At 47.7% G+C, this 15,240-nt stretch overlaps 1 protein-coding gene across 1 annotated transcript in view; it reads right to left on the minus strand.

Moving 5' to 3' along the window:
- The window catches only part of PKD1L2 (polycystic kidney disease 1-like 2), a 112,232-nt gene that overhangs the window by 92,651 nt on the left and 4,341 nt on the right, over positions 1-15,240 (minus strand). The window contains exons 3-5 of the mRNA XM_010850791.1: positions 13,912-14,097; positions 7,623-7,733; positions 4,618-4,765 (exon numbers count right to left, since the gene is read on the minus strand). Of these exons, the coding sequence (XP_010849093.1) occupies positions 4,618-4,765; positions 7,623-7,733; positions 13,912-14,097 (445 nt within the window). The remainder of the gene's footprint in view (positions 1-4,617; positions 4,766-7,622; positions 7,734-13,911; positions 14,098-15,240) is intronic.

A 15,240-nucleotide genomic window follows, 5' to 3' on the forward strand; every position in this document is an offset into this window, starting at 1 on the left:
TATTTCATTCTCTAAACTCTGATGCCAACTGAAATTGCCCAGGACTAAAAAGCAGAGAAATGGATTTTTTTTTTTTTTTCCTGATTTCTCTCTCAGTGATCTTACCCAAGGGAGAAGAGCACAAAGTGGTTTAGTAACTGCTGCCAACAAAGAGAAGCTATGCTCGGAGAACAAAGCAATGGAGACAAGAACTTAAATTTAATAATCCTATGGCCCGACAATTCCACTCCTGGGTATAAGCCCAACAGAAATGTGTACATATGTGCTTGAAAAGTCATTTACTAGAATGTTCACAGCTGTACAAGTTGTATTAATAATAATCCAAATGCAAAACCACCCCTATGCATGTAGCATTGACATGCTAGAATGAATGAATAGATAGAGGAATATTCATACAACAGAGTGTATATGGCAATGAGAAAAAAGAAGCCACAGTTATACACAATAACATGGACCAATCTCAGAAACATGCTTATTGAGCAGAAGTAAGACACAAAAGAAAATATACTTTATGGTTATATTTATATAATCTTCAAACACAGGTCACAGTATTCAGTGATGTTAGAAATCATCCTTAGGGGTGCCCTGGAGGATTTCTAGGGGGAGAATCATGTTTTGTTTCTTGATCTGGATGCTGGTTATATGCCCGAGTTTTTTGTGTAAAAATTAATTGAGCTGTATCTTTTTATGCGCTTTTCTGTACACACCTTGTGCCTCAATGAAAAGTTTAAAAATTAGTTCAAGACTCCCTCACTTACTGATTTGTATACATTGCTTTGACATGAATGGGATACAGCTTAATGGGAAGGGAAGGTCGCCCTCCAGACTCAGAGGTGTCCAGAGGTGACTTGAAATAAAGACCCAAGAATAACGGCAACACCCTGATCTGCCAGTAGGTGGCACTGAGTTATCCAGCACCAGGACAAATTTCACTTTATGCTAACTGTCCCTTAAGGCACTGAGATAATTTCAGAAATGTAGAAAGTTGCCCATGACAAACAAAGAAACAAAACAGCTTGCCATGCAAGTGAACACAAGACACGGAGGTGCAAGGCAAGCGTTTAAAGGAGAAATTCTTTGACTCAACTGTTGTTTCGGTTTGAGGTCTGATCCTATCCCATCGTTGTTTAGTCGCTAAGTCGGGTCTGACTCTTTTGCAGCCCCGTGGACTATAGCCTGCCAGGCTCCTCTGACCATGGGATTTCCCTGGCAGGAATCCTGGAGTGGGTTGCCATTTCCTTTTCCAGAGGATCTTCCTGACCCAAGGATAGAACCATTGTTTCCTGCGTTGGCAGGTGGATTCTTTACTGCTGAGCCACTGGGAGAGTCCTCCTATCCCATTAACTCAGGTGACTTATCTGGCATGGAGATCAACAGTCCGGTTTGAAAAGCCCACCTTGTACTCTAATGAGGAGTTAAGCAAAAGTAGGAGTCTGTACAAACACATTTTAAAAGAGCATAGTGACATTTATGCAAAGTATGTGACTGTACACTTAAAATTCATGCTATTTTCACATTGTAAATTGAGTGCTGAGGCTGCTGGTGCAGATAAGAGAGCATCAGAAATATATATCCTAATGTTAAAAAGAATCATAGAAGAAGGTGAGTGGGTAGTTTCAAGGTCTAACAAATCTTTAAAGTAGACAAAATTGGATTGTTTGGGTGGGGTAATGGTGAAGGGTGTCACCATCTATTTCTTTCGAAAGAGAAGAAAAAAAATACCAGTAGCTTTTACTTACAGGAATGCCCTGAGGGATTGCAAACGTAAAGCATTGCTTATTGCTGTTTCTCTTAGATTATGAAAAAAATTAATCAGAGAATTCCAGAGAGTAGTATGATAAACACCCTTGAATTCAGCATCCTGACTGGACAAATATTTGCATTTTGTCCCACTTGCTCCAGTTTTTAACTATATTTGTATGTTACTAAGATGTCCTTGTGTAACTAAAGAGCTTAGCAGGGCTACAGTCAGTTTTAACTTATGCCAAGTACAATTTGTATGAAATTTGGGGGGTGAAAGATTGTGTAACATAGCATTTCTTGTTTTATGAATGAAATACTAGCAAATGGGAAGAAACTCACAGAATAATGCCTTGGGTATTTCTATCACTTAAACCTTTTTTTCCCCGCAAAGCATCTTCATGTATAATTTGTTTTATTCTGTAAAACTGTTAACACATTATTGACCAGAAACATATTAACAGCACAGGTATTAATTTCTACAAAAATTCCCTGGTCAATGAATGTATTAAGATCGCCATCAATATAAATGTGATAGGGAAGGAAATGGAAACCCAGGTATCATCTCTGAGTCTCAAATTGTATCTGGGATAAGAACCTCAGCCTCTGGATGCAGTTTATTTGGTGGCATGGCATGATGCCTGAGACCCCAGAGGACCAGATCTGGGCTGTGGGCGGGGCTTGCCCTTCGTTTGCCCCACCCGACCCAGGCCTTCCAGGAAGGCTAGGCCCCCGCAGGGCTGGATTCAGAGACCTAGCCCCACGAGGTAGAACCAGAGATGTTTCAGGGTTAGGTGAGGGGCTTATGGGCCTCCATGATTTCCCTGAGGATCCTTGTTGAACTGGAGCCCCTGAAATGAACCAGAACCCAAGGAGGACCTGGAACTGATGGGGCAGTCCTCTGGCTGGGGCACCCAGCAGGGCAGAATGGAGCTTACCCAGGCCCAGGTAGGACTCTGAAACGTTATGAATTGTGTGCAGCTGCCTTTGGGTTGGGGAGGTTCTGTTCCCTAGAGGAGGCAGCACTCAATGCCCTTGGGCCCTGATGCTGCCAGCCACGTTCTCCATTGGGTCTAAGAGCCAGGGCTTTGATTCCCAGGCGGTCCTGACTTATCCGGCTGTGCTGCCACTCACTAGCTGCATGGCTTGGGCAATGCTACTAAACCCTCTAAGCTTCAACAGCTTTGTCTGTAAAACAAGATAATCCTTATCTAGCTCAGCACTGTCCAACAGAAACTGTGAGCCACGTGTATCATTGTAAACTTTCTAATGGTCACATTGAAAAAGTGAGAAGGAACAGGTGAAATTAATTTTAATAATTTATTTCCTTTAACCTGATGCTTTTGAACTGTGATGTTGGAGAAGACTCTTGAGAGTCCCTTGGACTGCAAGGAGATCAAACCAGTCAATCCTAAAGGAAATCAGTCCTGAATATTCATTGCAAGGACTGATGCTGAAGCTGAAGCTCCAATACTTTGGCCACCTGATTCGAAGAACTGACTCATTGGTAAAGACCCTGATGCTGGGAAAGATTGAAGGCTGGAGGATAAGGGGACGACAGAGGATGAAATGATTGGATGGCATCACCAACTCGATGGACATGAGTTTGAGCAAGCTCTGGGAGATGGTGATGGACAGGGAGGCCTGGCGTGCTGCAGTCCATGGGGTTGCAAAGACCTGGACATGATTGAGCGACTGAACTGAACTGAACCTCATAGATCCATAACACTAGCATTTATACGTATGTGTGGGTGCATGCTAAGTCACTTCAGTTGTGTCCAACTCTTTAAGACCCTGTGGACTGTAGCCCAAGAGGCTCCTCTGTCCAGGAGATTCTCTGGGCAAACACTCTGAAGTGGATTGCTGTGCCCGCCTCCAGGGAATCTTCCTGACCCAGGAATCGAACCCACGTCTCATGTCTCCTGCATTGGTGGGTGGGTTCTTTACCACTGGCGCTGCCTGGGGACAGCCCATTTCTATGTATAAGCAATATCAAAACATCATTTAGTGAGATATTTAACACTCTTTGGTGGGGAGGGAGCTACGTCTTCAATATTCCATGTGTATTTACATTTACAGCACATCTCAATTGAGAGCTGCCTTATTCCAAGGGCCCAGTAGCTCATATGGTGAGTGGCTATTATATTGGACAGCATAGCTTTAGCTCATGAGGTTGTTGTGAGGATTAAGTGAAATCATGTATGAAAGCTGCTTAGCTGCTCTATTATTAGTAATGCTACTATTATTTTTATTATCCTTATCAATAAAAAACATTCCCACCCCCAGGTGAGCATCTTCCTCACCCCATTACTGACTCCTTGGACAGTGACTCAGGGAAGACTCTATTGAGCCAAGCCGAAAGGACCCGGCTCTCCATGACTGCTGGAGTGACCTTCGCTGAGAAAACCTGTGAACACCGTTCTTCCCATTTCCATATGTATGCCACTTTGTACTGTCGTTTTGCCATGCCTTCTGTCAACAGGTGGAGACTATTTCTCTGGCCTTGGAACTTGCTTTGGCCAATGGGAAAATTAGAAAATGTGACATAGGTACTGATTCAAAAATGCTTGCATGTTGTGCTTTGCTTTCTCTCGTTGCTAGAGACTCTTCTGCCGCCATACAGCTGAGCCTAGACTAGCCTGTGGGTGACAAGTGACACATGCCACTAGCCAACATCCAGCTTACTGCCAGACACATGAATGAGGCCTTCCTAGGCCATCCATCTGAGCTAGACCACACAAGAAAAGCCACCTAGCTAATCCAAAGAACCATGGAAAATAATCACTATTATTGTAAATCACCAAGTGTTAGGTTGTTTTGTTATGCAGCAAAAACTGACTGATACATTCTGAATCAAGGCTCAGAGATACCTCTTACCTGGGTGGGTAGTAGGGATCGAAAATGTGGCCATCTCCCATATTAATTATACAGGACAGGTTTCCGATGTAGGGAGAAAGGAGCCATGTAAGGGAGATGGTGATGTTGTCAAAGATGAAACTCTCATTGGACACCATCAACTGCAGGCCTGCAGATCAAAACACAAATGCCATTTGCTATTATGAAGCAAAATTGCACGTTTCTGTTTAAAACTTACTGTCTTCTGTCTACTTGTCCTTAGTGGAGCTTTTACAGCTTCTGCATGTTTATTCTACTTTATAAGGTTCTTTTGAATCTTGTTTTTCATCCAGGATACAGAACTTGAAATGTACAGAGGGTCTACAGTGAAAAGAAAGTCCTTCCCTACTGCTACCCCTCAGACCCCCAGTTCTGGTCCCCAGAAGCAATCACTGTTAACCAGTCTCCTGGGTCACCTTTTACAGATACTGCAAGGAGATCCAACTAGTACATTCTAAAGAGATCAGCCCTGGGTGTTCTTTGGAAGGAATGATGCTAAAGCTGAAACTCCAGTACTTTGGCCACCTCATGCGAAGAGTTGACTCACTGGAAAAGACTCTGATGCTGGGAGGCATTGGGGGCAGGAGGAGAAGGGGACGACAGAGGATGAGATGGCTGGATGGCATCACTGACTCGATGGACATGAGTTTGAGTGAACTCCGGGAGAAGGTGATGGACAGGGAGGCCTGGCGTGCTGCGATTCATGGGGTCGCAAAGAGTTGGACGCTACTGAGAGACTGAACTGAACTGAACTGAATACATGCACAAGCATGTACATACTTTTTTATTTATACAGATGGTGCTCTGTTCACTATTTGGCACCTTCCGTTTTTTTTTTTTTCACTTAATATATCTTGGAGATTGTTCTCTATGAGTTCAGTCAGAGAGCTCTTATACCCTTTAATAGCTGCACAGTGTAGCCTAATTTATTTAACTAGGATCCATTGATTGTCTAAATGTACTTTATAATGTTTAAAAAGACAAAAGGCAAAGCGTCTTTAGGAAAATCTCCTTGGTTAGGGTGGCTGATGAATCAATGTTAGCCATTTAGCGCACCTTAAATTTTACGAAAACTAAAGCTTCATAAGTTAGCCTAGAGGATGGGGTGAAGGGTAGAACTTCTGGGGTTCATGCAGCCCTGGGCTAATTTGTGCAATACCATCTTTTGGTTTCTGGCACAAATGAGAAGGGAAAAGAAATAAAAAGCAGACACAAATGAAAAGGACTTTCCTGAGCTGGTGAGAAAACCACCGCGGTCCTGATTGGTCCTGACTCACAATCATCCGAGGAAACTCGGGATGCAGCAGGCCATTCTGGGCACAAAGGCCGGGGGGTGGAGGGAGAGGAGACTGCTGGATGAAGTTCCTCCCTTCAGAAATCAGAAACTGATGTGATCAGAACACACTGATTCACAAGGGACAGGATATTTGAAATCAAAGTCAAGACAGAAAATCTGGTCCATGTGGCAGCCAGACCCAGCTCACCCACTGCCCTAAGCTGCGTGTCTGTCTGACGACAGTGAGGCTGCGACTGGCAGATCTCCAAGGGCACCCTTTGTCCGGGAGCAAAATCACCAAACGGAAACTGCTGCCAAACCACGTGGCCTCTCTTCCCAGCAAACAAAACGAGACACCCTGCTAACTCTTATTCCACCCATGCGTGTTCCATAAACTAATGCCACCCCCACGTCCTGTACCCTCTCTTCTATGCAGGCTTCTTCCTCCTGTCTCTGTGGGTTCTGCTCTCCTGGATGGCCCCTGGGGACCCCAACGTTCCCTGACTCATCTTTCCCCTTCAGAGCTCCTTGCTCCATTACTCACAGCCTCAGTAGAATTTGCTGTTCTGACCGATTAATTGGTTGGACAAGGGCATAATGTGGTGTCCCAACCCAAGGGGAATTGGCACTGTTAGTAAGAATGAACTCGATACAGCCATTTTGGAAGGTAATGTGGCAATATCTACTAACATTTAAAATTCACATACCCTATGACCCACCATTTCTGCTATTAGAGATCTCTCCTCTAAAAATAATCCCAGGTACATGCCAAGATACATGCACAAGAGATCACCGCAGAGTGATCTGTAAGAAGGAAAACTCAGATGCAGTCTAAGTGTCCATCAAGAGGGGAGCAGGTTAAATAGATTTTGACTTAATCTTATGATGGGAGAAGGCAATGGCAGCCCACTCCAGTACTCTTGCCTGGAAAATCCCATGGTCGGAGGAACCTGGTGGGCTACAGTCCATGGGGTCACAAAGAGTTGAACACGACTAACAACTTCACTTTCACTTATGATGGGATACTGTGCAGTCATTAAAAGGATAAAGTAGTGACTTGGAGAGAGGTCCAAGATATATTATTAAGTGAAAAACATTGAGTTGGAGACTAAAATGTTTAACTCATTATATGAAAATATACATCTGTACATTCACGTCTATGGCTGTCTATGAAAACACTTTAAAAGGAGGGAAGAATTTATTCTAAATAGTTAACACAAATAGGATCATAGAATTGAATGGGGGGAGTCTTCCTTCTTGATTCATAAAACTTGCACAAATTGCGGTAGTTGGGTTCCGTTTATGGTTTTTTAGATTTGTGAAAGTCACTGTGCATTCTAAAATGGCAGCCTATGGGGAGGGTGGTGGTTGAGTGGGTGTGGCATGTAGGAATCCTTCTAATCAAGTAATCTCGGTTTTGTCTGTTGTGTTTATTGGCTCAATCCATGAAATTTAATTTGAAAGGTCTTGGAGTTAAAACAGTTATTTTAAACTTCTGGTTTGGTGGCTTGTTTTGCAACTGAACCTCAAATGGTTTTCCCCCAGACTAAGCCAGGCAGGGAGTTTTGAGGACAGCAGTTTTGAGCGAGGAGGTCTCTTAACACACAGCAGATCTGCCCCGTGAATGGCTGCTCCCTCTGGTCCAAGGGAGACTAGACATGGCTTGGAAATAAGAAGGGAATTCCCGCACCCCCGCAAGCTGGAGACTCACCTTCCCGGCACAGGTACTGCACCCACAGGTAGCTGCCTCGGCCGGGGCACAGGTCTCCAAAGTAGGTCCCATCTGCTGCCACCTGGCAGGCCTGCAGCCCCTGGCACTGGCCTGGGAGGCACCCACATCCCAGAGGAAACAGGAGCCGTGTGAAGGAGACAGGGGATAACACAGACAAGAGATGAACGACCTTGCATTTGTTCATTCACCCACCACGCCCCCAACAAGCACCAGTTAGTACCTACTGAAGACCCAGCACTGAGCCTGGTGCTGGCTGTGAGAGAAGTAGATTCCTTCCCTCCAATAGCTCAGGGTCCAGAATGTTGGAATACACCAGAATCCCCAGGAGGGCTTGTGAAGACACAGATTCTAGACCCCGATTTCGATTCAGTAGATTTGGACAGCAGCTTGAAAATTTGCTTTTCTAACAGGTGATGTCAAGGCTGCTGGCCCAGGGACCTCACTTTGAGAACCAACCTGTCCACTGGCATCTAGTCAGATGACCTAAGGTAGAATCCCACACCCTGAGAACTGGCAAAGAGGGGACAAGATTAGGAACTCTGAGTCTGCCAAGGGCACCAGGTGTCCACAGGAGACGGGTGTGGTCTGGTCAGAGCTCTGGTCAGAAACTGCGGGGTCATGCCAACGCCCCTCCCTCCACCCATGTAGATGTAATAGCTGCCTAGAGAGGCCTGGAGAAGGGACAGGCAGGTCCTGGTTCCCTCCTTGGCTCCAGAGCATCCTGTAGGTTTGCCCTGCACCCACTCCAGTGTTCTTGCCTAAGAATCTCAGGGACGGGGGAGCCTGGTGGGCTGCCGTCTATGGGGTCACACAGAGTCGGACACAACTGGAGCGACTTAGCAGCAGCAGCAGCATCACCTTCCTTGTCCTCTTTCATCTCTTAGAAACCCATGCTTGCTCCAGATTTTGGCATGCATATTTATTTTTTTAAACAACTTTATTGGGGCTTCCCAGGTGGCTCAGTAGGTAAAGAATCTGCCTGCAATGCAGGAGACTACTTGCAATGCAGGAGACCTGGCTTCAATCCCTGGGTTGGGAAGATCCCCTGGAGAAAGGAATGGCAACCCACTCCAGTATTCTTGCCTGGGAAATCCCATGGACAGAGGAGCTTGGTGAGCTATACCATGGTTATACTCTTTCTCTATACTCAAAAGAGTATAGCGATACCAAAGCTATACTCTTTGCTACCATGGAGTAGCGAAGAGTCGGACACGACTGATCGACTAAAATTAAAATTAACTTTTCTTTCTACTTCTATTTATATGTTTTGGCTGTGCTGGGTCTTCATTGCTCTGCATGGGCTTTCTCTAGTTGCAGCGATCTGGGGCTACTCTCTGTGGCCACGTGTGGTCTTCTCATTGCGGTAGCTTCTCTTGCTGCAGAGCAGACTCTAGGCTTTCTCTAGTTGCAGCGATCTGGGGCTACTCTCTGTGGCCACGTGTGGTCTTCTCATTGCGGTAGCTTCTCTTGCTGCAGAGCAGACTCTAGGCTTTCTCTAGTTGCAGCGATCTGGGGCTACTCTCTGTGGCCACGTGTGGTCTTCTCATTGCGGTAGCTTCTCTTGCTGCAGAGCAGACTCTAGGCTTTCTCTAGTTGCAGCGATCTGGGGCTACTCTCTGTGGCCACGTGTGGTCTTCTCATTGCGGTAGCTTCTCTTGCTGCAGAGCAGACTCTAGGCTTTCTCTAGTTGCAACGATCTGGGGCTACTCTCTGTGGCCGTGTTGGTCTTCTCACTGCGGTAGCTTCTCTTGCTGCAGAGCAGACTCTAGGCACACGGGCGTCAGTAGTTGTGGCCTACAGACTCAGTCGCTGCAGCCTGGGGGCTTCGAGGCTCCGTGGCGTGTACAATCTTCCCAGACCAGGGATCATACCTGTGTCCCCTTTATCAGTAGGCCAACTCTTATCCTCCGCCACCAGGAAAGTCCCAGATTTTGACATATCTCAGTGCTCTTTGCCTGCCCAGTTACTTTGCCAGGCAAGCGCCACCCCATCCTCAGATTCTCTCCTGGCCCTGATTCCTCCCCCTGTGTCATGGTTTCATGCCTCCCTCTTGTCTTGTCTTCTTCAGTTGCCCGGTCGTGTCCAACTGTTTGCGACCCCATGGATTGCAGCATGCCAGGCCTGCCTGTCCCTCACCATCTCCCAGAGTTTGCCCAAGTTCATGTTCACTGCATTGGTGATGCCATCCAACCATCTCACTCTCTGATGCCCTCTTCTCCTCCTGCCCTCAACCTTTCCCAATATCAGGGGCTTTTCCAATGAGTCAGCTGTTCGCATCAGGTGACCAAATATTAGAGCTTCAGCTTCAGCATCAGTTCTTCCAATGAGTATTCAGGGTTGATTTCTCTTTGCTGTCCAAGGGACTCTCAGGCGTCTTCTCCAGCACCACAGTTCAAAGGCATCAATTCTTTGGTGCTCTGCCTGCTTTATGGTCCAGCTCTCACAACCGTATGTGACCACTGGGAAGACCATAGCCTTGACCATAGCCTTGACTATATGGATTTTTGTCAGCAGAGTAATGTCTCTGCTTTTCAACACACTGTCTAGGTTTGTCATAATTTTCCTACCGAGAAGCAATTGTCTTCTGATTTCGTGGCTGCAGTCACCATCCGTAGTGATTTTAGACTAATAAGCCTCACCTGTTATTGTTAGCCATGGACCAATGACTCTCCAGTTTATGTCTCTTGTCTAGCTCTCTCTTGAGTTCCGATCCTATGTGTCCAGTCATCTACACAGCATCTACACATGGGTGTCACAGGGTACCCTGGGCTTCTCATATCCTGAAATGAGGTTTTGATCTCTAATTAGAGTTCAAGTGTGTCCCCCAAAATGTATCTTGAAGTTCTAGCCTTTGGTGCCCGTGCATGTGAGCTTACTTGGAAATAGTCTTTGCAAACATAATCAAGTTAGGATGAGGTCATTAGGGTGAGCACTTTGTCCAGTATGATCGCTGTCCTTTGGACACAGAGACAGGACACGTGAAGCTGGAAGCAGAGATTAGAGAGACACATCTACAAGGGTTTGTGGTGGAGCGTTGCCAACAAATCCTGGATGCTAGATGAGGAGAGGAAGGGCTCTCCTCTGCAGGTTTCAGAGCTAGAGAAGTCCAGCTCTCATCTTGATTTTGGACTGGCCTCCAGACTGCCAGAGAATGTGTTTTCTGTTGTTTTAAGCCACTCAGTTTGTGGTACTTGGTAAGGCAGTCCCAGGCCAGATCTCCCTTCTCTTTCCACCAGCTTCTCCTCCTGCAGCCTCTCCTCTCAATGCCAAGGTCGTCCTGGACTCCCACCATTGATGAATCCCATCAGTACTTCCTGTTTCTGAAACCTGTCCCTTTCTGTCCATCTGCACTGCCCTAGTCTGTGCCCCCAGCCTCTCTCACTTGGGTTTCTGGCATCAGCCTCCCTTGCCTGGACTCACAGCAGCCTGTGGGTGGCTTTAAAATACACCTGGCTGTGTTCCTCCCCTGCTCTAAAGCTTCCAGTGCTTCCCCAACATCTTGGGCTACAGCCTGGGTTCCTCGGGTGCGAGTGCCCCACCTCCACCTGCGCTGAACACTTTGCAGCTCCCTGCACCTACCACGCTCTTTCTCGGCCCTGAGACCGACACAGGCTCTTCCCTCTCCCTAAACACCCCTCCCCATTCACCCTGTTGTCCTTTTCCTGCATGATTCCTATCAGATCTTCAGGTCTCAGTTAGATCTCACTTCCCCTGGGAAGTGGGCCAGTCCTTTGACCATCAGCCCGCATATCCACCCTCACCCTACTTGATCTCAAATTCGGGGAACTACATTTCCCACACTCCCCTGTGCTCTAGCAGGTGCTGATGGAAGACTGGAGGCAATGTATTAGCTTCCAGTGGCTGCTGTAACAAATGACAGAAACTTAGTGGCATAAAGCAGTGCACATTTATTACCTCACAGTTCTGGAGGTCAGAGGTCTTGGTGGGCTCAGGGTATGACAGGCTGAAATCACAGCATCACAGCAGGGCTGTGTTTCCTTCCTGGAGCTCCTGGGGAGGAACCTGCCTCCAGTCCCATTCTTCCTGATGGCTGAACTCAGTTCCTTGGGACTGTAGGACTGAGGTCCCATGTCCTTGCTGACTGTCAGTTGGGACCACCCTTAGCTCTTAGAGGCCTCTCTCCAGTCCTTTCACGTGACCCCCTGTATCTCAGAGCCTGCAGTGACCATCAGATCTGTTTCATGCTTGAATCTATCCAATTTATCCATCTGCCATGTCTGTTTTATGCTTCTAGCTGGAAAAAGTTCTCTGCTTTGAGGGGCTCATGTGATTAGACTGTGCCCACTTAGGTAATCCAGGATAATCTCCTATTTTAAGATTAGCAACCATAATTACTTGCACAGAGACCCTTTTGCCACATAATTTAGCTTATTCGTGGGCATGGCGTTTCATCATACCCACAGTTCCAGAGACTGGGGCGGGAACCTTGGTGTTCATAACTCTACCTGCCCCGGATGGGAAGAGGTGTGGGCAGGATGCCTCTCACCCCTTCTCACGGTAGCTCCTCTGCAGCCCCAGCTCCCTCTGGCAAGGACCTCCCCCATGGTCCTTGCTCCCATGGGGCAGCCTCCGTCATGGTTCCAGCGCCTGCTGGGCAGCCCTGACTTCTGGTTTTGGTGTGACATCCACTGTGGCTGTCCCTCCAGCCCTTTGGGATAGTAGTGGCTTCATGCTGCTGCACTCTGAGGGTTGCACCCTTATCTCATCTTTGGCCTCTCAGCACTTCCATGACGGGTAGTCCGCTCTGCTGGGAGACCTACCATGAGTTCTAGTTTCCTGCCAGGACCCAATTCGCTACATTACTCGGCGTGAGTTCTTTCCCTACTAGGGGCGCCCATAGCACTAGAGTGCAGTCTCCAACAGAGAGGGGATGTCTGGTTTTGCTTTGTTCTTGTCCACTGCTCTTTCTCCTGCACACAGAACAGTACCTGACACATAGAGTAGGCACAAAGTGAGTTCTGCGTGAGTGACTAAGGAGCAGCTTTGCCCCCTTCTGTGTGACACTGAGCACAGTGCTAGGTAATTGCCTGCATTTGTGTCTGTCTCCCCATTTGACTGTGACCTCTGTTGAGGAACAGATTGTGTTTTATTCATCACTGAATCCACAGAGCCCACTATCGTGCGTGGCATAATGTCGGTACTCAATTAATGTCTGTTGGCAAACTGATTGAATGAACGAGTGATGGTGGCTCTTAGGTACAAACAGACACCTCCTGGGGCTCCGCCCAGATCTCCTCCAACCTTCCCCCAAAGGATGCAGGGCTTCATCCAGTGTGCCCCTTGGGTGTGGCTACAAGGTTTGAGAGCTTGCATCTGAGTGTTTGAGGAAATAGCCCACTGAGTTCCACCTGAGAGGGAGGCACACTCATCAGCCTGTCCAGCCCAGGCCATTCCCCCTTGGGGGGCCACGTCTCAGGGATGTGGGGCTAACGAAGGAGTCGGAGGGAACCAACTAGCTGAAGCCAGCATTTCCTTCCCCGGCGCCTGCTCTAAGGGGAGCAAGGGCAATGTGGGTCAGACGTGTGGGGAGAGGAGCAAGTTGTTTTCCAAGGGAAAATCCTTGTCACCAGACAAACCTGGCTCAGAGGCGGATTTAATCTGGTTTAGGAAAATAAGGGCCTAGAGAAATCCTCTCATGTGAAGGGGAGATACTATCCAGAATGGTGGTTTGATTAGACAAAGAAAAACAATTGTTTCAGGACTGTTCGCATAGCAAGGATCAATCCACACATCTCTCAACAGAGGAAGAGACAAACTATGATATAGTCACATAATGGATGAAATAAATATGCTAGTACATGTATCAAGAGGAGTGGTGGGTAATCTAACATTTTATTCATTTTGGTAATGAGAGAATGTTAAGCAAATATGGAATAACGTTAAGATCTGACCAAGTTGGGTATTGAATCCAAGGAGTCTGTTGAAGTATTTTTTAGTCTTGTCTGTACATTTGAATTATTTTGAAATTTTAGAAGTTTAAATTCGGAAGAGAAAGCAATATTGTTTGCACCCAGTTGGGATGGGGAGCAAAATGCCCACCGGACTCATCAGATGGCTTTGATGTCAGGTGAGGTGTGAGCCATGGCCCCCTTACTCCCCTACTTGGTGTGGGCAGACTGGCCAGTTTTCCCGCATGAAAGAGGCCGGAGTTCAGATGTGAAGGCCGTGCAATCCTTCCAGACCCCTTCGGTGGACACGGGACACTGGGAAGTGTCCTGCACTTGCAGCCAGAGCCCTTGGGTCCTACCTGCCACTTCATCCTTGGCGCTGACCCAGCTGCATTCCTCCTCCAGGTCTGAGGGGTGCCCGGCGCCCTGGATGCAGTAATGGGGCGTCCGGCGCCCGTAGAAAGCGTCCTGGATCTGGATGACCTCCCCCGAGCCACAGTGCAGGGTGGCATTGAGGCCCTCGCAGGCCAGACTCTGGCCGACACCTGTGGCAAAGGTAAGGAGGACACAGGTCACAGATGGGCCAGTGCCCGTTGATGGGAAGTGGAGGGGCCTTGGGCCAGGACTGTGAGATGCTGGACACAGCGGGAGCTGACTTAGCAGGGCTGAGAAACAATGTGATGGGCATGAGTGTGGCTCTGGAGCCAGACTGCCCAGGGTCTGGGCCAGCCCGGCCTTGCCCTGGCTGTGCTGCCTTCTGCAGGCTACCCGGCTTCTCTGTGCCTCCCCTGTATGGGGTAGTCAACATCACACCCCATAGAACTGTTAGGAGGATCAGATGAATCTTTACACATAGAGTCAGGGCTATAGAAGCGGCAACTATTGTTCCGCCTGTTTAAGTACCTTCCTTGAGCCTTATCTGGAAACAAAGATGCTAAACAAGCATTTTTTGAAAAAACGAGTGAGTTCATTGAGTCTTTTTACCAGTCCTATGAGCTGTACTGTTATCCTCTTTGGTGACACTGGGCTCTGTGGGGTCCCTGTGTTGAGATCCCACTCCAGCCCAGCTCCTGGCATGTGGTCCACACTCGGTAAGCATTTGTTTATTGACCTACCTCAGGTGTGAACAGCAGAAAGTGGGAACCACTGGCTTCAAACTCAAGCCTGTCTGCCTGGTGGGAGCACCACAGGGCAGAGGTTGAGACCAAAATCTGTGTTCATTCTTGTGGCTGCTGTAACAAATGACCACAAACTTAGTGGCTTGAACATCACAAATGTATCTTCTGATAGTCGTGGTTCAGTGTGGGCTTTACTGGGCTAAAATCCAGGTGTGGCCAGGGCTGATTGCTTCTGGAGCCTTTAGGGGAGAATCGATTCCCTCGCCTTTTCCAGCTTCTAGAGGCCCCTACGGTCCTCATACTGTGGCCCCTTCCTCCGTCTTCAAAGCCAGCAGCATAGCATCTCCCCCTGTCTCTCTGATCATCACATCTCGTCTCATCACTTCCTAGACCTGTGGCCTTGGGGCAGGAACTTACCCCAGAACTTCCGAGCCTCCCTTTCTTAGCTTTGTAGTGGGCCTGCGACAGAATAGTAGAGGTCCTTCTACTGTGTAACGAGTAAGCTCACACAGGCATGCGCAGTTCAGCTCCTGGGGCTGAAGGTGCTGAGACAGGCTTGCAGTGGGGGTG

The sequence above is a fragment of the Bison bison genome, unplaced genomic scaffold, assembly GCF_000754665.1.
Source record: "Bison bison bison isolate TAMUID 2011002044 unplaced genomic scaffold, Bison_UMD1.0 scf7180017864295, whole genome shotgun sequence".
Lineage (NCBI taxonomy): Eukaryota > Metazoa > Chordata > Mammalia > Artiodactyla > Bovidae > Bison > Bison bison.